This window comes from Dunckerocampus dactyliophorus, chromosome 11, assembly GCF_027744805.1.
Source record: "Dunckerocampus dactyliophorus isolate RoL2022-P2 chromosome 11, RoL_Ddac_1.1, whole genome shotgun sequence".
Taxonomy (NCBI): domain Eukaryota; kingdom Metazoa; phylum Chordata; class Actinopteri; order Syngnathiformes; family Syngnathidae; genus Dunckerocampus; species Dunckerocampus dactyliophorus.
In genome coordinates, this window is record NC_072829.1 from 27,406,387 (window position 1) to 27,432,583 (window position 26,197).

The window sequence follows — 26,197 nt, forward strand, 5'->3', positions numbered from 1 at the left end:
TGACTGGAACCAGAATGCTCGTGTCTCTTACATCCTGGAGGACTCCTCTGTTAATGGAGTGCCAATCTCCTCATATGTGTCTGTTAGTGCTGATAGTGGAGTCATCCATGCGGTGCGCTCTTTTGACTACGAGCACCTGAAAGAGTTCCACTTCCGTGTCAGAGCTCAGGATGGAGGCTCTCCTCCTCTCAACAGCAACGTGAGCATTCGCATCCTGATCCAGGACCAGAACGACAACGCGCCTCAGGTCCTGTACCCGGTCCAGACGGGTGGCTCAGTGCTGGCTGAAATGGTGCCTCGTTCAGCAGATGTGGGCTATCTGGTGACTAAAGTGGTGGCTGTTGATGTGGACTCTGGACAGAACGCCTGGCTCTCCTATAAAGTGCACAAAGCCACAGACAGGGCGCTGTTTGAAGTGGGCCTACACAATGGAGAAATAAGAACTGTCCGCCAAGTCACTGATAAAGATGCTGTCAAGCAAAGACTGACTGTTCTAGTGGAGGACAACGGGCAGCCCTCTCGTTCAGCTACAGTCATTGTTAACGTGGCGGTGGCAGACAGCTTCCCTGAAGTGCTGTCAGAGTTCACTGACTTTAGCATGCATGACAAGGAGTACAATGACAAGCTGACTTTTTACTTAGTCTTGGCTTTGGCTGTGGTCTCCTTCCTCTTCATCACCTGCTTGCTGCTTATCATATCGGTCAAAGTGTACAGGTGGAGACAGTCTCGCATCCTGTACCACTCCAACCTCCCTGTCATTCCATATTATCCACCACGTTACTCAGACACTTTGGGGACAGGGACTCTCCCACACGTGTACAATTACGAGGTGTGCAGGACCACTGACTCCAGAAAAAGTGACTTTAAGTTGGACAGAGCTGCTAGTCACAACGTGCTGGTAATGGACCCCAGTTCTACAGGAACCATGCAGAAGATACACAGTGAAAAGAACATCCTGGATGAACTTGACTCTCCCCTAGAGGTTAGCATGTTACAGCATACAATATTTGCTCATATTCTTCTCTGAAGTATCACATTTATGCACTGCCATGTATTGTATTGTTGTCAATGAATTGCAATTCTCATTTTAGTCTCTAAGTGCCGCTGTCGGTCAATGTGAGGAGAATATTACTAATTTCAGTGTGTGCTGCTCTTTGCCAGTCTCATTTAATGTCGTGCAACACGTCGACGGAAAAGCTCCTGTGCCCCACATCCACTCGGTCCACTTAATTTGTGGAAGGATTGGATCAGGATGTGGCGTCTTTTACTGTTTTTTTGGAGGATGTTGTTTTTCTGCATGATTGTCGCAGACGTGGCTGCCGCTCATGTCCGTTACTCCATACCAGAGGAGATGGCGATGGGCTCCATTGTTGGGAATATCTTTCAGGATGTCGGTTTGGATGTTCAAAGGCTGAAATCCGGGCGTGCCAGAATATTTACAGAGGACAGCAGTGAGTACATCGCTCTGAATCTGGACAAAGGAACACTTGAAATTAAGCAGAGAATAGACAGAGAGGAGAGGTGCGGCCAAGTGTCTCCTTGCTCTTTGCATTTCCAAATCATCCTAAATAACCCCATGGAGCTCCATCACGTCGATGTGGAGATTCTTGATATAAATGACAACGCTCCTGTATTTACAAAAAGGGAAATGAATTTTGATATTAGTGAATCGGCTGTAAAGGGGGCTCGTTTTCCACTCGACAGTGCCAAAGATCCAGACGTAGGCTCGAATTCTTTACGTACGTATAAGCTCAGCCCTACAGATCATTTTAAATTAAGTATACTCTCTCGCCCTGACGGTACCAAATATGCTGAAATGATACTGGATGCTTTATTAGACAGAGAAATGCACGAGCAGCACAAGCTGACTCTAACTGCGTATGATGGCGGCGACCCTCCTAAATCAAGCTCTGTTAGAATAAACGTCATTGTATTGGATGCAAATGACAATGCACCAGTTTTCAGCCAGTCTCGTTACAAAGTAACTGTACCTGAAAACTCCCCCAGGGGCACACATATCACGCAAGTAAGCGCCACTGACGCAGATAAGGGAGTGAACGGGGAGGTTGTGTATTCATTCTCTCAAAACAGTGATGTGGCTTCATCTGTGTTTAATATCCAAGCAAATACAGGAGAAATCCACGTCGTGGGTGCACTTAATTATGAGAAAGTCAAACAGTATGAAATAGACGTGGAAGCTACTGATAAAGGAGGCCTGAGAGACACGTGTAAGGTGCTGATTGAGCTGGTAGATTTAAATGACAATGCTCCTGTCATAAGCATCATTTCACTCTCCAATCCAATCCCAGAAGATTCCCCTTTAGAAACAACAATAGCCATGCTTAACATTAAAGATTTAGACTCTGGAATGAATGGTCAAGTGAAGTGTTTCATTAGCCATGATTTGCCCTTCAAAATAAAACCCTCGTCGCTTAATTTTTATAGTTTGGTATCTAATGACATTTTGGACCGAGAGACAGTGCCGGAATATAACATAACAATAACAGCAATAGATGAGGGCACTCCGCCTCGCTCTGCTAATAAGACTATTCATCTTAAGCTATCAGATGTAAATGACCACGCCCCTGTGTTTCCACGTACATTTTATTCAGCGTCCATCACTGAGAACAACAATCCTGGTGTTCCCTTTCTAGCCGTCAAAGCCAGTGATGAAGATTCAGGAAACAACGCGCGCCTTTCTTATTTTCTTGAAGACAACCCACTTAAAGGAATGTCAGCTTCAGCCTTTTTTACTGTCAATGCAGAGAGTGGGGAGATCATGGCCGTGCGTTCTTTTGACTACGAGCAAACTAAAGACTTTGTTATCCACGTCAAAGCGCAAGATGGAGGCTCTCCTACTCTCAGCAGCAACGTGAGCATTCACGTGCTTATCCAGGACCAGAACGACAACGCCCCCCAGGTCCTGTACCCGGTCCAGACGGGTGGCTCGGTGCTGGCTGAAATGGTGCCTCGTTCAGCAGATGTGGGCTATCTGGTGACTAAAGTGGTGGCTGTTGATGTGGACTCTGGACAGAATGCCTGGCTCTCCTATAAAGTGCACAAAGCCACAGACAGGGCGCTGTTTGAAGTGGGCCTACACAATGGAGAAATAAGAACTGTCCGCCAAGTCACTGATAAAGATGCTGTCAAGCAAAGACTGACTGTTCTAGTGGAGGACAACGGGCAGCCCTCTCGTTCAGCTACAGTCATTGTTAACGTGGCGGTGGCAGACAGCTTCCCTGAAGTGCTGTCAGAGTTCACTGACTTTAGCATGCATGACAAGGAGTACAATGACAAGCTGACTTTTTACTTAGTCTTGGCTTTGGCTGTGGTCTCCTTCCTCTTCATCACCTGCTTGCTGCTTATCATATCAGTCAAAGTGTACAGGTGGAGACAGGAGCGCCTATTTTTCAAATCTAATGGGGCACTGCCGGTTATTCCGTATTACCCGCCCCTCTATGCTGACGTCGACGGCTCTGGTACATTGAAGCAGGCTTTCAGTTATGACGTATGCGGAACTACTGATTCCCGGAAAAGCGATCTGAAGTTTTCCCGCCAAATCAGTCAAAACACCCTGAGTGGTGACTGCACTAGGACGGTACCCAGGCCAAAAACTGATTTGGATAATTTGCTGGCAGAGGTGAGATCAATTCATTTATATCCTCGATGACGTTATATTTCTCTGATTTATAATTCTGTTTTACACTGCTACCACGGCATTTGGAATCAGGGAAATCCTCCTGGGCAACTTGTCATCCAATGTCTAGTTTTTGGTATTTGGTATTTTGGTAACTTCCCCCCCCCCCATATGGTACCCCTGGTTGCCAGGCAGAGTGGGGTAACTCTTGTGGTATTTATTTCCTTATTTACTACTTATTTACAACATACAGTGCCCTCTAGAGTATTATTTTTTATGTAGATGGAAAATTTTGGGATTTGACATCAAATCCAGGTATTTACATCTGGATCGGATGCACAACTTGTAAGATAGCACCTTTTGTTTGAAACCACCCTTTTTTGTTGTCCATGTGTGTCCTAATACATTGCTTATTCAATCAACAAATAGCACTGAATGTCTACACTCAGTTTCAGATTGGGTATAGGATAGATTTTGCCTGTGTATACTGCATTTAGAGGTGAAAACAGCATGAAAACCGGAGCAGTTTCTATGGGTGAAAAACAAGTAATTGTGAATCTGAGAGAAGATGACAAATCAATCAAAACCATTACATTGGTCATAACCAGTACAATCATTTGGAATGTAAGTATGTAAGTGTAAGTAATGTATGTAAGTAACAGACGTCAAACAGGTAGACTAAGAAAAACATCAGCAGGTGGTAACAGGCACTTTGTGAGAGCTGTAAAGAAATGCCCTAAAACAACTGTCTGTGACATCAGCAACAACCTGCAAAGGGCAGGAACAAAGGTATGAGTATCTATTGTTCATAGAAGACTTTTATGAACAAAAGTACAATGGCTACACCAGAAGATGTAAACCACTCATTAGCAAGAATAATAGGAATGGCAGGCTTGAATTTGCCAAAAAGTAGAAAGATGAGTATAAAAAATTCTAATGAATTTTTTGAAACTCATCTCTGTTCATTAGGGGTGTCACGAGACAGTTCACAAGACGAGACGATACACGTGATTAGTCTACGAGGACGAGACGAGATTTTAACTTTACTTTTAAGAAAAGTACAAGGAAAAAAATCTAATAAATATATTGCAATTTACTCATTTAATTTCTGCTATGTTGCACTGTCTGCACTCTGTGTGTATGCTAGCAGCCCCCTCTGCTCCCTCCGAGACACAGAGGCTGTATGACTGACAAAAGGGCTCACTTCGTCCAGGCCGTTGTTCTGTGGAACAAACGTGCTACGGTGTTGAAACCAATGCACAGAGTGAACTCTGTTCCTGCCTGTTTGGAAGCGAGAGCCGAGGAAAACAGACACGCATGCGCATGACAATATATTTAAGTTCTCCAAAACGATTGAGTTTATTTTCATTTATTGTATGATTGATTAATTTATTATCATCCAAGGCCTAGTGACCACGAGACATTTTTTTTCTGAACTATAAATCTTGTCACTTGAGGTCTTGTGACACTCTTATACAGTAAGGTGACACCTTCATTTGCGCCTGCTGCCTGCAGGTTGTTGCTGATGTCACTAACAGTTGTTTTTGGGTCTTTCTTTGCAGCTCTCAGTGTTTTTGTTATCACCTGATGATGTTTTCCTTTGTCTACCTGTTTGACGTCTATTACTTAGTACACCAGTGGTTTTTTTCTTCTTGAGGACATTCCAAGTGGTTGTACTGGTTCTACTGGTTCTGATTGATTTTCCATCTTTTCTCAGACTCACAATTACTTGTTTTTCACCCATGGACACTTCTATTGTTTTTATATTGTTATGTTTTGTTGTGAAAAATGTGTGGGTTTGGACAAAAGTTACCATCTTCTAAGTTGCGCATCTGATCCAGGTGTGTTTTCAGTCTACAGCAAAAATAAAGAAATTGACCTCACTGTTCCAATATTTCTGGAGGGCATTCTCAGTCTTTTCTTTTGTGATCCTATCATGCGCTTTCCCCTTTATGACGCAGCCCATCTGAAAATAGTCATTTGTCTTTACCTCGATACAATACCGATCTGCTATTGCTGTTCGTTTTGCTTCCAGCACTCATAGTAAAAATATTGCTTCATAAGCGTATATTTGACCTATGTGTCTCTGTCTATCTAGTCATCTCAGTTACTATTTCGCTGCTCGTTACTATTTTGTTAATGCAGCTGAGAATCTGAGAATCTGTTTGTTTCTACACAGTTTATAAGAATATCTCCTTCCCACCTTTGACTATTTCATGTTATATTTCTCTGCTGTGTATTTTGCACTTCATTTTATCCATTTGACTTAATTTATTTTAATCCTTACTCCCCTTTCAGTGCTCAGCTTTTGTTGTCACAAAGCTTTCAAAATGCATCTATTTGATTTACTTGCCAACATATATTATACTATTTCCTAAACAATGTAGTGATTCCCTTTAATGTATTTTGTTGTTTATTTCACAGTGGTAAAATATCTGCTTTGCTCATAAAGTGAGCTCTGCATATAGCATTAAAGTATTTGTATCAATTAGGTCATGGTATCTGTTTGTTTTATTCTTTATAGTACCTTTCTACCTTCATTTTAATTCAATTCATTTTAAGTGCAATTGATCATTTAAGGTTGCACTAAATGTGTAATGTAATATTAACTGATTGTACCTATCTGAGAGTATATCACCATTGCATTAGAGATGAATACAAAAGCTGCTATGACAAATAGGGGCTTCATTACTGCTAAACATTGCCACTGATTGCTCCCACACAGAAACACACAAGCATGCAGTGCACTATTTTTCCAGTGACCTACTTCCCTATAGCTTGGTGCCGCTACACATGGGGGACAAAAGCACAGGAATAGATGCAACCAATGGAAGTTTACAATGCCAAGTTTTACACCTTAATGTTGTTTAACATGTGGTTGAATGGAGAAGATAGAAACGGCTGGTGCTTTCATGGTGGAGAGGGCAAAAGCATCATGATGGGAGAGGAGGACAGAGGCAGGCAGCGGGGGAGGGGAGGAGGCGTGTGGTCCCCTGCACAATCATCATCCCAGCGCAGCACTTGTTTGTGATGCGCGGCCGCCATTTTACCCTGAATGTAGCCGTCTTTGTGTCCTGAAGTGGGAAAACATGTATGCCAATGGTGATATTAGGCTCTAAACAATGTCCTGTACAGTGACTGGCAGAAACTGGGTGAGACATTTCAAGTGGTGGAATGAAAGACAAAGGGATGTGATGAGAGAGGTTATGTAACAAAAGATGAGGGGATGCATAAACTAGGACAGAGGCTGCATGTGTTTCACAATGGATGCAAGTGGGCTAACTAATCATTTAATGACAGCTATCAGTATTCAAATATGCAGCAGCATCACATACTGTCTGTCCTGCTAATGAGGAGTTGGTCAGGAGAATGATAGTTTGAAAACATATTATAAATGCCTGTAAGACATGATACTGAAAGTGTTGTGGTAATGTCACAGGCCACCTAATGTGTGGTGTATGTATTTTGCTGCTTAAAATCATTCATTTTGTGAAAAAACAGTTATATTGTTACTACAGCAGGCCTTCTTTCACATGGCTTGTTGCTCTTTTTTATTTGTTGTACAAGACTGCGTGACTTGATCATACATTGCTTTGGTCATTATTTGTTGCAAGCATCATTCTTGTCAACCCACATCTTTACATTTAACTTAAAATAATTTTCTATATTATGACCCATTTTATTTCCTCACTGGGCTTGTTCCTGAAGCCCTACATTAATCAGTATTGACCACAAAGCTATAGAAATTATGTGCAGAAAATTCCAGTCCCTTGCTCTTATCTGATGCTCCTCACTGCCTGAGTTGCGTGTTAAACTGCTGTGTGACAAGAGACTCATTACCATATTGCTTGCGTGCTTGTAGACTGTGCATGTACATGATATGCCTGCATTAGTTTAACAATGTCTGTTGTAAAAGGGAGGAGGTTCAGTGCAGATACTGTATGTGTCACGTGAGCTGATCTGACTCTGATATACATCTTCAAGCTTTTATGAAAGTGTGCTTGTGTTGTCTTCTGAACTGGCTGAATCTCTGCCCAGGATTACACTCAGGATTAGCCAGGACACTGTAGCAATGTGGGACAGTAGCAAAGTCGTGGTAAGAAGACTAAGACTCAAGCAGATGTATACAAACAAAAAATCTATTTAAGTCAACTGCAGTTGCCTTTGAGTCGCCTCTGTTGTTATAGGAACAAAGGTCTTTTTGTAAAGTATGTTATGTATGTGTTACATATCTCTATAATCATCCGTAATGTGTGTGTGCGTCTGTGTGTTACGAGTTAGCCATGTCATCTAGTCACTGAAACCCTGTGATTTCAATATGACATAACACATTATGTTATTACTATTGATCATTTGGAATAACACAGCATATTGTCTCATCGTGCTGATTGTGTTTGACACAATTTCCTCATGGAAATAATGGCCAGTATGCTGTCGCCTTTCTTGTTTTCCAAAGTCTTCCTTTCTTCTGCTCTGCTTTTCTGCATATCACCCCTCCCCCACTCCAGCTGCACCACTCTGCAGCAGAGAGAGGCTGAGAGAAAGATTTCTCTATGTGGGACGTTTTGTTCTGACTGTAAAAAGCCACCCAACACTATGGCGTCGTTTCATTTTCATTTTCATGTCAATGTAGATTACCATGTGAATTTAATTAAGTCTCTTTAATTTTTTATTTATTTAATGCCCTGCTTGTATTTATCATTGTGCCATGTGTCTGACCCAGCAGAGAATCAGATCTGATAATTTTTAGGTTTCCTTCTACTCTGTGTTGTTTTTACAGGTGTTTTTTTTGTCTCGGTCATGGTCGGCAGCTTGTAGGAAACAGGGTGGGATGCGAGAGGTTGCATGTGTTACCATGGCAACAAGCTGACTCACAGGCAGGGCTGGACCATTTTTGAGTGATGGGGGTGAGCAGGAGTGGTGTGTGTTGGTTTCCTGTGTTTGGAGGCGATAAAGAGGACAGCAGACACCCCTGATTTAGCCAGGGAGGTGCAGCATCCTCACACCATAGGGGGTGACTGATAGCGATGATGATGATGAAGGGGGGAGGGTGATCATGGCTCCTTTTAGATTTGTTGTGATTTATCCTGCCTTATTTGAGTTGTTTGTCCTAGTTACAGCAAAGCTTTGTGATATTTATAGTATATCAGTAAAAATGTATTCTTACACCTTTTATTTGTTTATGCTATAAAATATAATTTGTTTTACCTCTTTCTTTTTTCTTTTTGTTTTATTTTGAAGCCACTCTTTTGTGTTCACAAGCAGTATGTCTTATTATTTATACAGCGGGATGTTTGTTTAATTACATTTCTGTGCTTGGATAAGGGTGTTTTCCCGTACACAAAGACAGTGAACATTGACATCTGAGCCATGAGTCTCATGAATAAAGCATTATTGCCGCTGACCATCGCCTCGAGGCCCCCTGCTGTCGGTTTAAGGTTACTGACTTGGAGCTGCACTAATAATGCAGCATATGATTCAATCACACATTCTGCATACGGCGGTATTTCAGTCTTAAACAGTTTCAACATTTTTCAATATTTTAATATTTTTATGCTGTACCTTACTTCTGTGCTACTAATTGCCGAATATACAGCATAACTAACAAAATGCTAATAGATATTATTTTAAAAGGGATTGATATATTAGTAGCCAATGGTTTAAACCTTTCCTCGAACCCTATGTTAACAGAAAATGCATACATGTACATACATACATAAAAGCCATAATACCTACATTATGTTATAATACTCGCTGTGCTTACAATGTTTTGTGTGATGTCGATTCAAAGATGGAACACATAAATACATGTGAAAACACACTGGTGTCAATTAGCACAGATATAGTAAACTATTGACAACACAATCATGAGAACAACCTGACAAAATACAAAACTGACATGTCAAACAAACAGTTTGGTTACATGGTAAGTATGTTGGTTGCCCAGCTTCTCAAATGCAGGGTTGGCATTCCGATCACAGTCTGACCAGGCTCCCTTCTTTCTTTTCTCTTTCATGTCTTCTCTGGTCACCTGCTGCCTCTTCCTGGATGCCTCACTCCTCAACCATGACTCTTTCCATTTAAGGTAAGAAAGTGTTTCTCTATACTTCTCACATAAACCAGTACAGAAACAGCACTTTGATCATTTAACATATATTATAGACACTTGTTCACCAAATTTGCAATTATTTGTTCACATTTTCCACTTTGGCTGACACATCTGTTCACATGTTGCACTACACTAAAAACACACATTTTTACATTGTTTGTTGTCTTACTGCCCAAACTGTCATGTAATTTAACTTAGACTATAATACATGATCAAACATACATTTACTATATATATCATTTGTCCTAAATAGTTATTTGTTGTGTTTTACGTTGGTCACTTTAAAGGTAGTCAAATATTACATCTAGCTCTCCTCACAGTTTGAAGGCATCAGAGAAAAAGTAACTGTGCAGAACTGGAGTTTGTACTGTGGTCTCAGAGTCCTGGCTGTCAAATAACACTTATTTGAATGAAGTCATACAATGTAGTAAAAGCAGCTAACAACAGTTTTTTTGCTTTGTTTTTATTGTTCAGCACATACGTAATATTCAATAATTGTTCAGTACACAGGTAATATTCAATAATTACTATCCTTAGCTGATGAATTTTTGGCCATCCTGTCTCCCTCTAAAATGATGCAGACTTTGAACCATGCTGAGCTAAGAACACACACACACACACACACACACACACACACACACACACACACACATACATATATACATATATAATCATGTAATTACTGCTGTATGAACGCTAGTATTGGTTTAAAAGTGCTAGAAAGCTATTTCTAAGATAATACACATAATTTTAATCCCATCTGTAGTGGTACAGCCTCCAGCCTACAATGCAATAAATAAAGAGAAGAGACTATTATTTGCTACAAAAAAAAACCTTTGGAATGGACTCTGCATCATATTAAGATCTGTTTGTAATATTAACGTTTCATTACATGAGAGATGCAAAATATTGTAAACATCGCCCATGCAGCGCAGTCCACTGCAAACTTAAACCACAATAATAGACACCTGTTAATTGACAATCATAACGGTGCATTATTTATACATAAATACAGATCCTGCCCTTAAATTGCACCGATGTAATGTTGCAGGTAAGTGGCTGTTTGTATATATTGTACACATCTATTTGATGTATGCATGTGTTGGTTGATGTTAACAAAACATGAAAAAGTCTGAAGTACAGTGCATTTACTTACATCTATAGTCTTCATTATAAAATGTTACAGTATATTGATCTCCTGACCTGTCAGTGCATATCACTCATTTGTATCATAGCAGCAGTAACATAAAACAGTCGTAGTGTGTGATCGTGTCCTAAACGTGTACAACTAGTGTGGGTTGCAGATGCAGCAGTCGGCCGCCTGTGTGGCGCTGTCCACTCGCGTGGTGCTGAAAGCATCTCCCTGGCCCTCTCTCCCTGCCTCTTTCCTCCCTGCTCCCCGACTGCCTGTCCACATCTCCCTCTGTCGCACACAGCCCTGCACAGCAGATCGCCTATACAAAACCGATGCTTAGATGATGTGTGTACCTTATAAAGATATATATTTAATATATTGCTTCTTTTTTAACCGTGATGGTAGTGAATTTTATCCCCATAGTCATGATCTATTTACCATTTACATTGTGGTAACGTTACTTCCCTGTCAAAGAGATACAAAAAGACACAAAGGGATATCTATATGTAGAAAGAGTGAGTGGGAGCACAGTAAAAATAAAATAATATACAAAGAAGTAATCACCTACCCCTCCCCTTTGGGTTGTTCTACAGACCTCCATCCGGGTATGTTACGTAGGATTATTTGTCTTTGGATCATGCAGCGATGACGTGATGACGTCGACATAGGCTGCACTTGCTCTAGTTAGCCACAGGAAGGCAATGAAGAGCCTTGTGATCCGCAGAGGTTGTGTGTGTGTGTGTACGTGTGTGTGAGTGTATGTGTGTGCTACAAGTGCATGAACATAGGAGCATTATAGATAGATGGATAGCTATAAAGCATGATGAGTCTAAATAGGAACTGTCTAAGTGCTTTAATAATCCTAATAATATTAAGAATAAAGATTGATGATATCACTGAGTCATATTGTTGAATAAATTAAGGAAATGTACAAGTAGGCCTACTAAAATATTTGTCTATTGAATGGTATTTTATTTTGTATATTATACTTGCATTGTTAATTGGATAATGTATAATACCCAGTGCTGCAAATAAAAGTATTTTTTATTTGATATTTATTGAATAAGTATTATTTCTTTGATATTTATTGTATAAGTATGCCTTTTGAATACTCAATTAAATGCACGATGAAGCATGTTGCATTGGTATTGTCAATGTTCTACTTCAATGGTGATAATAATGAGGGTGTACGTTGTGACGTCACTGCCATGAAGGAGCATGACTGATAGGCTGTAACGTGTACTGACTGTTCACCAATGACAGTGAGAGCTGTACAAAGAGATCTAGTCGCCTCGTAGCTTCATCTCAGCCTGCCTCCACAATGTAGTGCTCAGGGGGGAGGGCTACATGCGCACAAAGCATGACTAGCTCTTTTATTATTACATGTCAGGACATATTTTTCTGCGCTGGATTACCTACCTCCTGTTTGCGCGTCGGACTACGTTGATTGGATTTATTGTATTTTGCTGAAGGTGGAATAATGTGGAAGAAATTGCCGGCATGGCAGTTGCTGTGGTGGTGCCATCGTTTCTCCCTATTGTGGAGTGCAATAGACGCACAGACCCGCTACAGCATCCCGGAGGAGCTGAAACGAGGCTCGCTGGTGGGGAATCTCGCCAAAGATTTGGGTTTGGTTGTATCAGAACTGCACCGACGTAAACTGCGGATAACCTCGGAGGCTGGTAAGCAGTATTTCAGTGTAGACCTCGGGAAGGGAGACTTGCTGGTGACGGATCGAATCGACAGGGAGGAGCTGTGTGCACAAAGAGCGACATGTCTGCTGCCGCTGGAGCTGGTTATAGACAATCCCTTACAACTGCATAGGGTTGAAATTGAAATATTGGACACTAACGACAATGCTCCTAGTTTTCTCTCTAAAGAAAAAATATTAAAAATAGCAGAGCTCGTTAATCCCGGCGCACGGTTTCCTTTAGAAAGCGCTCAGGATCTTGATGTCGGCCCTAATTCTGTACGATCCTATCTTATCAGCAAAAATGACAATTTTAAAATAGAAGTAAAAACTCACAAGGATGGAAGGAAAATCCCTGAACTGGTGCTTGAAAAAGCTCTCGATCGTGAAAAGCTGCCCGTCCACCATCTCATCCTCACTGCGCTGGATGGTGGCGACCCGGTGCGTTCAGGGACGTCAGAAATTACAATAACAGTCCTTGATAATAACGACAACGCACCCCAATTTGAAAGGCAGCTATATGAGACTAATGTCAGCGAAAAGGCAACACCAGGAAGTCAGATATTACAAGTTAAAGCCACAGATGCAGATGAAGGGTTAAACGGCGAAATTGAATATGCATTTGCGGAGCAGACGTCAGATGTGATTTTAGCATTATTTGACATAGACACTTCTACTGGAGCTGTCGTCGTCAAAGGACTGTTAGACCATGAAACGAGTTCTTTTCACAGATTTGACATAACAGCAAAAGACAAAGGTAATCCAAAAATGGAGGGTCATTGTGGTGTTGAAATTAAAATAATAGACATTAATGACAATGCTCCTGAAATCATTGTGACGTCACTAACCACCCCGGTGCCAGAGGACTCTGCCACAGGGACAGTGATTGCTCTGATTAGTGCAAGAGACCCTGACTCAAAAGATAATGGCAAGGTTACGTTGACGTTGCCCTCTGAGTCCCCCTTTAAGTTAAATCCATCAGTCTCTAACCACTACTCATTAGTGACAAACGGACAGCTTGATCGTGAAAAAAATGCTCAATATAGAGTTAAGATTCGTGCTACTGACTCTGGGAGCCCTCCACTATCAAGTGAAAAAATAATTGATGTAGATCTATTAGATGTAAATGATAACCCACCAGTTTTCTCGCAGCCTTATTATACTGTTTATGTAAATGAAAATAGCGCTCCAGGTCATATTTTATGTTCAGTGTCTGCATGTGACCTGGATGCTGGCGAAAACGCCAAAGTATCTTACTCTATCGTGGACTCTAAAGTGCACGACGTGTCCGTGTCGTCTTATGTTTACATGAACTCAGAGAACGGCAGCATCTACAGCATGCACTCGTTTGACTATGAGAAAGTCAAAGTGTTTCACATCCAGGTTCAGGCAAAGGACCAGGGCTCTCCATCTCTCAGCACCAACGCCACCGTCCATGTTTTTATCCTGGACCAGAACGACAACGCCCCCGCTGTCATTTACCCTTCCCCCCACGCAGCCTCCCACCTGAGGGTGCCCCGCACGGCCAAAGCGGGCCAACTAGTCACCAAGGTGACGGCAGTGGACGCGGACTCAGGCCACAATGCGTGGATCTCGTACAAAGTGTCTGAGGCCACAGACGCCTCTCTCTTCATGGTCAGTGTGTACACAGGGGAGGTGAGGACTAAACGTGCTGTGTCCGAGCACGACGACTCCTCTCAGAGGTTGATTGTTGAGGTCCAGGACGATGGGGAACCGGTCCAGTCGGCCACTGTCACGCTGTCCATCCTGCTGGAGGATGGTGTGAGTGAGCCAATGTTGGAGCTGAGACACAAGGCGTCCGAGCCCAGTAAGACAAGCGGCAGAATCACACTTTATTTGATTGTGTCTCTGGCCTCGGTGTCCGTGCTGTCTCTGGTGACTTTGCTCATCTTAGCGGTGAAATGCATGAGGAGCAGCAGAAGCAGAGCTAGTTGCTGCACGAGACGGACACACTGTGATGAGGACAAGAAACCCAACAGAAAGCTACACATTCAGCTCAACACTGATGGACCTATCAAGTACGTGGAGGTTCTGGGAGGAGACGTCATGTCTCAGAGCCACTCCTTCAGGTCGTGCATGTCTCCAATGTCAGAGTACAGTGATTTCACTTTGGTGAAGCCCAGCAGCACCACTGACTTTAAGGAGGTCATCAGCGTCCTGGACGCCTCTTTACCTGACAGCACCTGGACCTTTGAGAGCCAGCAGGTGAGCACTACTTTGGTTTGCAATGAAGGACAACTTGAAGTGATTAATGCATTTTTCTAGAAATTAATTTTGCCTATGCACGTGGTGCCATAAATCCACTTGAATGCTTCAACACCATAAAAGTGGACAGTGACTGTTCATGTGCTATTTTACTGGTTTGTTCCTGGGCCAGAACTTAATAATAATATAATAGAACTGATCATAGTCAGAGACCATGACTGAAAGTGTAACAGGCGTGTGTGTGTACATGTGCGTATGTAATTAGTATATTTTATTTAGGTGACATGTTGACTAGAATCCATTTGTTAATTTCAATAAAGCAATTGATCAAAATCTAATGTATCAAAATCTATATTTTATAGTGATTATTTTTTTAGACTCATATCTGTTAAATGTCACTCACTTGCTACGTATGGGTATAGACCGTAGAATCTATCCATTGTCGATATTTACTCTAAGTAATCATTTGAGTTGTTTTGCTGTTTTTAGGAAACAAATTATTCAGGGAACCTTTTATCCACTGCTCTGAGTACATTAAAAAACCTCAATATTTAGATGTGTATTATTAGTATATATTAGTATCAATATTATCCGAATCTACCCTGTTTGTGTTGGAAGTGTAGGAGAGACGCTGCAGCCTTCCGTGTGAGCATCGGCTTAGCTCTCATTGGTGGATAGGCTCTAGTGTTGTGGTCCAATAAGATTCAGAACTGTACAAAGCAATCTATTCCCCGCCCCCATGCAGCTTCATCTGAGTATCCAAACAGCCAGAGGAGAGAGGGAGAGCGTGTCCGTGTGTATGTGCAGTGTGCTCGTTTTTTTTCGTCATTTTTACATTCATATAAATTAAAGACTCATGCGCTGTAAATGGGGACTATTTTTTCACGGATTCACATCCGCAGCGGTGAATTTCATTTTGATTTTTATGGTCAAATCGACGGGGATGTTTGCATCGTGACGGCGCAAGGATGACAAAGACAATAGGATACCGAGACTGGAGATGGCAGGCTCTTTTGTGGCATCATGTCTTCCTCTTGTGGACTACAGTGGATGCACAGACTCGTTACAGCATCCCGGAGGAGCTCAAACAAGGTTCAGTGGTGGGAAATCTTGCCAAAGATCTGTCTTTGGGACTGTCTGAGATATTTGAGCGCAAGCTGCGTGTCGCCTCTGAGGCTGGTAAGCAGTATTTCAGCGTGGATGCGGGGAAGGGAGAGCTGCTGGTCAATGACAGAATAGACAGAGAGGCTTTATGCGGACAAAGCGCCAGCTGTGTGCTCCCTCTGCAGGTCGTCATTGAGGACCCGTTGCAGCTTTTCCGTGTGGAGGTAGAAATACAGGACATTAATGATAACGCGCCCCGCTTCCCCTCGAATGACGTCACACTGGAGATTTCAGAAATTACGGTCCTTGGGGTCCGTTTTCCAGTAGAAAGCGCCGTTGATCCAGACGTGGGCCCGAATTCGCTCAAGACGTACACTCTCAGTAAAGACGAGTGTTTTAATATAAGACTCAAAGAGGTTGCAGGAGGGAGAAAAGTACCTGAGCTCGTTTTAGTAAAACCTTTAGACAGAGAGAAGAAGTCTGTTCATCAGCTTTTGCTTACAGCTCTGGATGGAGGCAACCCTGTAAAATCGGGGACATCACAAATTATAATAAAAATTCTTGACAATAATGACAATGTTCCAGCCTTTGAGAAAACATTGTATAAAATGTCTGTGGCTGAAAACCTTGAAAGAGGTGCAACCATTGTGCAGACAAAAGCCACCGACATGGACGATGGCCCAAATGGAGAAATAGAATATTTTTTTGGTGCTCACACACCTGAAAGCGTCCTCTCTACATTTACTATTGATAATATGACAGGCACGATATTTTTAAAACACATTTTAGATTTCGAGTCCATCTCAAATTATGAACTAGACATAACTGCTAAAGATAAAGGCCTTCCTAGAATGGAGGGTCATTGTACTGTCCATGTTGAAGTTCTAGATGTAAATGACAATGCCCCAGAAATAATACTCACCTCCAATGCAAAGCCTGTCCGTGAGGACTCTCCTAATGGCACTGTGGTAGCTTTGCTCAGTGTTAGAGATGATGACACTGGCAGTAATGGTAAAGTTACATTACATCTCCCCACGAAATATCCATTTGTCCTAAAACCATCCTTTTCTAACAATTATGCGCTGGTCACCAGTGGTGCTTTAGACAGAGAGAGAGTGTCTGAGTATAAGATAGAGATAACTGCCACTGATTCAGGATCTCCTCCTCTCTCCAGTAAGAAAATGATAGCTGTCAGCATCACTGATGTCAATGACAACCCTCCTGTATTCTCTCAGAGCTCTTATAATGTTTATTTAAAAGAGAACGGAGTAGCAGGCTCTATACTGTACTCGGTGTCTGCATGTGATCTGGATGGCGGTGAAAACGCCAAAGTGTCTTACTCTATCGTGGACTCTAAAGTGCAGGACGTGTCCGTGTCGTCTTATGTTTACATGAACTCAGAGAACGGCAGCATCTACAGCATGCACTCGTTTGACTATGAGAAAGTCAAAGTGTTTCACATCCAGGTTCAGGCGAAGGACCAGGGCTCTCCATCTCTCAGCACCAACGCCACCGTCCATGTTTTTATCCTGGACCAGAACGACAACGCCCCCGCTGTCATTTACCCTTCCCCCCACGCAGCCTCCCACCTGAGGGTGCCCCGCATGGCAAAGGCCGGCCACCTGGTCACAAAGGTGACGGCCGTGGACGCAGACTCGGGCCACAACGCGTGGATCTCGTACAAAGTGTCTGAGGCCACAGACGCCTCTCTCTTCATGGTCAGTGTGTACACAGGGGAGGTGAGGACTAAACGTGCTGTGTCCGAGCACGACGACTCCTCTCAGAGGTTGATTCTAGAAGTTCAGGATGATGGGGAACCTGTCCAGTCAGCCACCGTCACGCTGTTCATCCTGCTGGAGGACGGTGTGAGTGAGCCCATGTTGGAGTTGAGACACAAGGCATCTGAGCCCAGCAAGACAAGCGGCAGAATCACACTTTATTTGATTGTGTCTCTGGCCTCGGTGTCCGTGCTGTCTCTGGTGACTTTGCTCATCTTAGCGGTGAAATGCATGAGGAGCAGCAGAAGCAGCGCTAGTTGCTGCACGAGACGGACACACTGTGATGAGGACAAGAAACCCAACAGAAATCTGCACATTCAGCTCAACACTGATGGACCTATCAAGTACGTGGAGGTTCTGGGAGGAGACGTCATGTCTCAGAGTCACTCCTTCAGGTCGTGCATGTCTCCAATGTCAGAGTACAGTGATTTCACTTTGGTGAAGCCCAGCAGCACCACTGACTTTAAGGAGGTCATCAGCGTCTTGGACGCCTCTTTACCTGACAGCACCTGGACCTTTGAGAGCCAGCAGGTGAGCACTACTTTTGTTTGCAATGAAGGACAACTTGCAGCGTTTTGACTCCTTGTCAAGCACACTTTGGCATTGTTTGTGTTCAACTAGTGATTCATCTTCTCATCAACAATGGCAGTATGTTGGTTGAGTTACATTGTCTTTTAGCAATTTTGTCCTTGTTGTTGTAGGTTGAATGCAGCAAACAGGATGAACTTAAGCCCCACATAAAGCCTCAAATATTGAACATGACCTTGAAGTCCCAAAGCGTTTTATATACTATTTGTCTTATTGTGTAAGTTGACTTTTTATCTCATGTAAATACTCTACTGCTCTATCTGTTCAGATATTATGATTCAATCCTATTTTCTTCAACATAAACACACATTTTGGTTAGGTTTATTGACCTTCCTTACCCGCAGTTATATTCTTCTATTACATTTTTTAAACAAATATTATTGGAAATTGGTGCATGAAAATCAGGTAGTATACTCCTCACATGCAACACAATGAGGAGGGAAAAAAACTTTAAAAATATCAAAAACAGTGGTTGATATAAAGGTAATAGATCCACTAATTTCCTCATATCAGTTACATTTATTTCGATTTTGCATTGTTGCTTAACTGGGCAATTATCGATTTGATTTAACATTTAATACTTTCTATATTAAAGATCTATCATCTAACAGGCTCTTTGTGTTAAGATTTTCAATTCATGATCAATACCTCTTGTAATTCTAAAGAAACTAAATAGATGAAAATTCGTCATACTCCTCACATAGAGACAATTCAGGACCACTGAGTGAACAGCGACTCTGAAATAAAGCATCTTCACAGTGAAGGTCAAGAAAACTTTTTCATTCATTTTTGCTTCGTGTATGTATCATTGTTCTTCTTGTCCTGTATATATACATTTAATTTTAAATACATGTATATGGCTATAATTTTATTTAACAATTTTGTCGATTTATTGGTTTAAAAACTGTGCACTTCAAACGTCTTGTAAAGAGGAAAAAGTGCTGTGACTTTAAAGAGCCTATCAAGATGCGCTTCCTCCTCATTGGCTGGTGGAAGTACAAGCAGTGGACCAATAGAATTGAAGACTGTACAAAGCAATCGAGTCCCTGCCCCCACTCAGCTTCATCACACTATCACGTAGAATGCACTGAGCTGCAGCACAGACAGGAAAGAATGAGCTCCTATTTTCTGACATCAGAACAAATATAATAATGTAGTTATGCTCAGACGGCGTGGCTTGTTTATTCTGGAATTATCCCCCGTTTTTCTGGACGTAACATTTGCTGTGAAGAGGATGTTGATGTGGATGTTTGCGTGGTAGCGAGCCAGGATGACAAAGACAATAGGATACCGAGACTGGAGATGGCAGGCTCTTTTGTGGCATCATGTCTTCCTCTTGTGGACTACAGTGGATGCACAGACTCGTTACAGCATCCCAGAAGAGCTCAAACAAGGTTCTGTGGTTGGAAATCTTGCCAAAGATCTGTCTTTGGGACTGTCTGAGATATTTGAGCGCAAGCTGCGTGTCGCCTCTGAGGCTGGTAAGCAGTATTTCAGCGTGGATGCGGGGAAGGGAGAGCTGCTGGTCAATGACAGAATAGACAGAGAGGCTTTATGCGGACAAAGCGCCAGCTGTGTGCTCCCTCTGCAGGTCGTTGTAGAAAATCCTTTAAGGTCGCATCGAATTGAGGTAGAAATTAAAGACATTAACGACAATTCACCTCGTTTTCCGACAGCGGAAATTAACCTTAAAATACCAGAATCAGTTTCTGTGGGCAGACGTTTTCCTTTGGAGATTGCAGAGGACCCTGATGTGAGAGAAAATTCTGTGAAAGCCTACACTCTCAATAAAAATGATTATTTTTCTTTAAAATTTAAAGAGACAAAAAATGGAAAATCTGTGCCTGAATTAGTGTTAGAAAAATCAGTGGATCGGGAAAACATGCCCATTCATCAGCTGGTCTTAGCAGCACTGGATGGAGGAAATCCTGTTAAATCTGGAACATGTAAAATTATCATAAATGTGCTTGATATTAATGACAATTTTCCTATTTTTGACGAAAACGACTACAAGGTTTCTCTAAAAGAAAATAGTACCAAAGGAACATTTGTGAAGAGAGTAACAGCTAAAGATGCAGATGAAGGCATTAATGCTGAGATTAAATACTGTTTTGGTACTCGCACTCCAGAGGCTGTTTTATCAACATTTGAAATTAATGAAGTCACTGGAAAAATTATTTTAAAAGGAGAATTGGACTATGAAACATTCCCATCTTATCTGATTGACATTACTGCCAAAGACAAAGGTGTACCTGAAATGGAGAGTCACTGTCAGTTACAGTTAGATGTAGAGGACATAAATGATAATGCTCCAGAAATTATTCTGACCTCTAAACCCAGTCCTGTAAGAGAAGATGCTCCATATGGCACAGTGGTTGCTTTGATTACTGTTAAAGATATTGACTCTGGTAATAATGGAAACGTGACGCTGCAGCTTCCCAAAAGTTCACCTTTATCCCTGAAACAGTCTTTCTCTAAAAATTATGAACTGGTCACCAGTGGTGCTTTAGACAGAGAGAGAGTGTCTGAGTATAAGATAGAGATAACAGCCACTGATTCAGGATCTCCTCCTCTCTCCAGTAAGAAAATGATAGCTGTCAGCATCACTGATGTCAATGACAACCCTCCTGTATTCTCTCAGAGCTCTTATAATGTTTATTTAAAAGAGAACGGAGTAGCAGGCTCTATACTGTACTCGGTGTCTGCATGTGACCTGGATGCTGGTGAAAACGCCAAAGTGTCTTACTCTATCGTGGACTCTAAAGTGCACGACGTGTCCGTGTCGTCTTATGTTTACATGAACTCAGAGAACGGCAGCATCTACAGCATGCACTCGTTTGACTATGAGAAAGTCAAAGTGTTTCACATCCAGGTTCAGGCAAAGGACCAGGGCTCTCCATCTCTCAGCACCAACGCCACCGTCCATGTTTTTATCCTGGACCAGAACGACAACGCCCCCGCTGTCATTTACCCTTCCCCCCACGCAGCCTCCCACCTGAGGGTGCCCCGCACGGCCAAAGCGGGCCAACTAGTCACCAAGGTGACGGCAGTGGACGCGGACTCAGGCCACAATGCGTGGATCTCGTACAAAGTGTCTGAGGCCACAGACGCCTCTCTCTTCATGGTCAGTGTGTACACAGGGGAGGTGAGGACTAAACGTGCTGTGTCCGAGCACGACGACTCCTCTCAGAGGTTGATTGTTGAGGTCCAGGACGATGGGGAACCGGTCCAGTCGGCCACTGTCACGCTGTCCATCCTGCTGGAGGATGGTGTGAGTGAGCCCATGTTGGAGCTGAGACACAAGGCGTCCGAGCCCAGTAAGACAAGTGGCAGAATCACACTTTATTTGATTGTGTCTCTGGCCTCGGTGTCCGTGCTGTCTCTGGTGACTTTGCTCATCTTAGCGGTGAAATGCATGAGGAGCAGCAGAAGCAGAGCTAGTTGCTGCACGAGACGGACACACTGTGATGAGGACAAGAAACCCAACAGAAAGCTGCACATTCAGCTCAACACTGATGGACCTATCAAGTACGTGGAGGTTCTGGGAGGAGACGTCATGTCTCAGAGTCACTCCTTCAGGTCGTGCATGTCTCCAATGTCAGAGTACAGTGATTTCACTTTGGTGAAGCCCAGCAGCACCACTGACTTTAAGGAGGTCATCAGCGTCCTGGACGCCTCTTTACCTGACAGCACCTGGACCTTTGAGAGCCAGCAGGTGAGCACTACTTTTGTTTGCAATGAAGGACAAGTTGCAGTGTTTTGACTCCTTGTCATGCACACTTTGGCATTGTTTGTGTTCAACTAGTGATTTATATTTGTATCTACAATGATAGTATATTGGTTGATTTACTTTCTTTTGTTTAGTCGTTCTTGTTGTAATCACAAATTGTGGGTTGAATGCAGAAACCTTGGTGCATTTAACCCACACAGGAAGCCTAAAATATTCTTCATATGATAAAAAGCTATTTTATTTACAATACTTAACTGCAGCGTAATTTGCCACTTTATCTGAAATTTAAATTATTTGCTGCTCCATCTGATCAGTTGTTGTCCGTTTTTCTTTTTTTAAAGCAGCAGATTAGGTAGTTGCAACTGATTCCGTACATACAACACAAGGATAATAATTTAAGACTGTAAAATGCATCAACAGCACAGTATTACAGCAAGTTTTTTTGATTTTCCTCTCATACACATTGATCTAGCCGAACACATTTTGCTGTCTTGGCACTTAAATAAATATGAATTAGGATTTAATATTTCTTTGAATGTTAGGACCCATCACTGACAATGTGTTATTTTTTAAATTATGCTGAGCATCTCTTGTAGTACTTCTCAATACACTAAACAGATGAAGATATATCAAACTTCTCAAGATGAACACAAATCAGCACCGTTGAATGGACAGCGACTTTGACAAAAATCAACAGCACAGTAGTTGAATCACAACTTGGTCATTATTTTTGTCTCAAATATGAAGTACACTTTATGTTGTATTTATACATTTAATTTAATTTAAAATACTTTCACATGTCGGTTCTAATTTTATTTGACATTTACTGGATTTACTTAAAAAAAACGAATGTACTTTGCTGATATTTGTCTTTACAACGTTATAGTAATGCTTGCCAAGACTAAAAAGTGCTGTGACTTTAAGAGCGCATGGAGCTCTGCTTCCTCCTCATTGGTTGGTGGAAGTAGAAGCAGTGAACCAATAGAAATGAAGACTGTACAAAGCAATCTAGTCCCTGCCCCCACGCAGCTTCATCACACTAACACGTAGAATGCACTGAGCTGCAACCCAGAGAGAAAAAGAACGAGCTCCTATTTTCTCACATCAAAACCAATTTAATTCAGTAGTTATGCTCAGACGGCGTGGCTCGTTTGTTCTGGAATTATCCCCCGTTTTTCTGGACGTAACAATTGTTGTGAAGAGGATGTTGATGTGGATGTTTGCGTGGTAGCGAGCAAGGATGACAAAGACAATGGGATACCGAGACTGGAGATGGCAGGCTCTTTTGTGGCATCATGTCTTCCTCTTGTGGACTACAGTGGATGCACAGACTCGTTACAGCATCCCAGAGGAGCTCAAACAAGGTTCTGTGGTGGGAAATCTGGCCAAAGATCTGTCTTTGGGACCGTCTGAAATATTTGAGCGCAAGCTGCGTGTCGCCTCTGAGGCTGGTAAGCAGTATTTCAGCGTGGATGCGGGGAAGGGAGAGCTGCTGGTCAATGACAGAATAGACAGAGAGGCTTTATGCGGACAAAGCGCCAGCTGTGTGCTCCCTCTGCAGGTCGTTGTTGAAAATCCTTTGAGATCCCATCGAATTGAGATAGACATTAAGGACATTAACGACAATTCACCACAATTTCATACAAAAGAACTATATTTAAATATTGCTGAATCGGCCGCAGTAGGGACTCGTTTCCTATTGGAAGGTGCGGAGGATTATGACGTTGGAAGTAATTCGGTCAAGTCCTACACGCTGGCTAAAAACGACTGCTTCACGTTGAAAATGAAGGAGGTTGAGGATGGCAAATTAGTGCCTGAGTTAGTGTTAGAAAAGCCTTTGGACAGAGAGAAGACATCATCCCATCAGCTCCTATTGACTGCTTTAGACGGAGGGAATCCAGTCATGTCTGGCACTGCACAAATTAATGTTATAGTGCTTGATAATAATGATAATTTCCCAATTTTTGATAAAAATGTGTACAAAACTTCCTTAAAAGAGAATGTGGACAAAGACACATTTGCACTTAAAATTACAGCGACTGATGCAGATGAGGGACCAAACGGAGAGGTTGAATATTTTTTTGGTCCACGCACACCAGATTCTGTCTTATCTGTATTTGAATTAAATTCAGAAACGGGTGAAATAATTTTAACAGGAGAATTAGATTATGAAAAAGCAACATCTTACAAAGTTGAAGTGATTGCAAAGGACAAAGGAGTACCTGTAATGGAGAGTCACTGTCGTGTGCAGATTGATGTTATTGATGTTAATGATAATGCTCCAGAAATTATCCTCACTTCAGAACCACAGCCGGTCAGGGAGGATGCACCAAGTGGATCAGTTGTGGCTCTGCTTACATCACGTGATGCAGACTCTGCTAATAATAGCAAAGTAACACTGCAGCTACCTCAAGGCTCTCCTTTTAGTCTTAAACCATCTTTTTCTAATAATTATGAACTGGTCACCAGTGGTGCTTTAGACAGAGAGAGAACGTCTGAGTATAAGATAGAGATAACTGCCACTGATTCAGGATCTCCTCCTCTCTCCAGTAACAAAATGATAGCTGTCAGCATCACTGATGTCAATGACAACCCTCCTGTATTCTCTCAGAGCTCTTATAATGTTTATTTAAAAGAGAACGGAGTAGCAGGCTCTATACTGTACTCGGTGTCTGCATGTGACCTGGATGCTGGTGAAAACGCCAAAGTGTCTTACTCTATCGTGGACTCTAAAGTGCACGACGTGTCCGTGTCGTCTTATGTTTACATGAACTCAGAGAACGGCAGCATCTACAGCATGCACTCGTTTGACTATGAGAAAGTCAAAGTGTTTCACATCCAGGTTCAGGCAAAAGACCAGGGCTCTCCATCTCTCAGCACAAATGCCACCGTCCATGTTTTTATCCTGGACCAGAACGACAACGCCCCCGCTGTCATTTACCCTTCCCCCCACGCATCCTCCCACTTGAGGGTGCCCCGCACGGCCAAAGCGGGCCACCTAGTTACCAAGGTGACGGCCGTGGATGCGGACTCAGGCCACAACGCGTGGATCTCGTACAAAGTGTCTGAGGCCACAGACGCCTCTCTCTTCATGGTCAGTGTGTACACAGGGGAGGTGAGGACTAAACGTGCTGTGTCCGAGCACGACGACTCCTCTCAGAGGTTGATTGTAGAAGTCCAGGATGATGGGGAACCGGTCCAATCAACCACCGTCACGCTGTCCATCCTGCTGGAGGACGGTGTGAGTGAACCAATGTTGGAGCTGAGACACAAGGCGTCTGAGCCCAGCAAGACAAGTGGCAGAATCACACTTTATTTGATTGTGTCTCTGGCCTCGGTGTCCGTGCTGTCTCTGGTGACTTTGCTCATCTTAGCGGTGAAATGCATGAGGAGCAGCAGAAGCAGCGCTAGTTGCTGCACGAGACGGACACACTGTGATGAGGACAAGAAACCCAACAGAAATCTGCACATTCAGCTCAACACTGATGGACCTATCAAGTACGTGGAGGTTCTGGGAGGAGACGTCATGTCTCAGAGTCACTCCTTCAGGTCGTGCATGTCTCCAATGTCAGAGTACAGTGATTTCACTTTGGTGAAGCCCAGCAGCACCACTGACTTTAAGGAGGTCATCAGCGTCCTGGACGCCTCTTTACCTGACAGCACCTGGACCTTTGAGAGCCAGCAGGTGAGGACTACTTTTGTTTGCAATGAAGGACACTTGCAGCACTTTGACTCCTTGTCGTGCACGCTTTGCCATTGTTTGTGTTCAACTCGTGATTTATCTTTGCATCTACAATGGCAGCATGTTGGTTGATTTTCATTATGTTTTGTCCTTCTTGTTGTAATCACATATTGTGGCTTGGATGCAGAAAACTGGATACATTTAACCCACACATGAAGCCTCACATATTCCCTAACGGGGCCAAAGCTATTTTATTCATGATATTTAATAGCAGTGTTACTTGCCTCATTATCTGCCTTGTGTATTTTCCACTGCTCCATCTGCTTAAATATTATCAGATAGTTATTTATCTGCAAAACAAACCATCCTATTGGTTATTAGCCTCCTCTTTTTCTATATAATTTATCATATATTTTTGCATACATTGATGGAAATTGTTGTCCATCTAATGCAGAAAATTAGGTACATGCCTCCTGCTCTTCTAACAATACAACACAATAAGACTGACCAGTGACTTT

The 26,197-nt window shown here is 42.5% G+C and overlaps 5 protein-coding genes across 5 annotated transcripts in view; all 5 read left to right on the forward strand.

Annotated features, from left to right (window-relative positions):
* LOC129189689 (protocadherin beta-16-like) overlaps positions 1–10,145 on the forward strand; it is a 91,159-nt gene extending 81,014 nt beyond the window's left edge. Inside the window, exon 2 of the mRNA XM_054791645.1 lies at positions 9,723–10,145. Within this exon, the coding sequence (XP_054647620.1) occupies positions 9,723–9,755 (33 nt within the window). The 3' untranslated portion in view covers positions 9,756–10,145. The remainder of the gene's footprint in view (positions 1–9,722) is intronic.
* Positions 989–10,145, forward strand: LOC129189684 (protocadherin beta-15-like). Its single transcript, XM_054791641.1, has 2 exons — positions 989–3,640; positions 10,067–10,145. The coding sequence occupies exons 1-2, from the start codon at positions 1,253–1,255 to the stop codon at positions 10,142–10,144; spliced, it is 2,466 nt and encodes an 821-aa protein (XP_054647616.1). The 5' UTR covers positions 989–1,252; the 3' UTR covers position 10,145.
* A 2,052-nt stretch (positions 10,146–12,197) lies between these two features.
* On the forward strand, positions 12,198–15,110 carry LOC129189681 (protocadherin gamma-C5-like). The gene has a single exon (XM_054791638.1). It carries the CDS (start codon positions 12,362–12,364, stop codon positions 14,855–14,857), a length of 2,496 nt encoding a protein of 831 aa, XP_054647613.1. The 5' UTR covers positions 12,198–12,361; the 3' UTR covers positions 14,858–15,110.
* A 435-nt stretch (positions 15,111–15,545) lies between these two features.
* LOC129189593 (uncharacterized) overlaps positions 15,546–26,197 on the forward strand; it is a 44,959-nt gene continuing 34,307 nt past the window's right edge. Inside the window, exons 1-4 of the mRNA XM_054791416.1 lie at positions 15,546–18,210; positions 19,529–20,020; positions 20,702–21,982; positions 23,229–25,806. Coding sequence (XP_054647391.1) covers positions 15,766–18,210; positions 19,529–20,020; positions 20,702–21,982; positions 23,229–25,806 — 6,796 coding nt within the window. The 5' untranslated portion in view covers positions 15,546–15,765. The remainder of the gene's footprint in view (positions 18,211–19,528; positions 20,021–20,701; positions 21,983–23,228; positions 25,807–26,197) is intronic.
* Positions 18,221–23,234, forward strand: LOC129189682 (protocadherin gamma-C5-like). Its single transcript, XM_054791639.1, has one exon. The coding sequence runs from the start codon at positions 19,538–19,540 to the stop codon at positions 22,028–22,030; it is 2,493 nt and encodes an 830-aa protein (XP_054647614.1). The 5' UTR covers positions 18,221–19,537; the 3' UTR covers positions 22,031–23,234.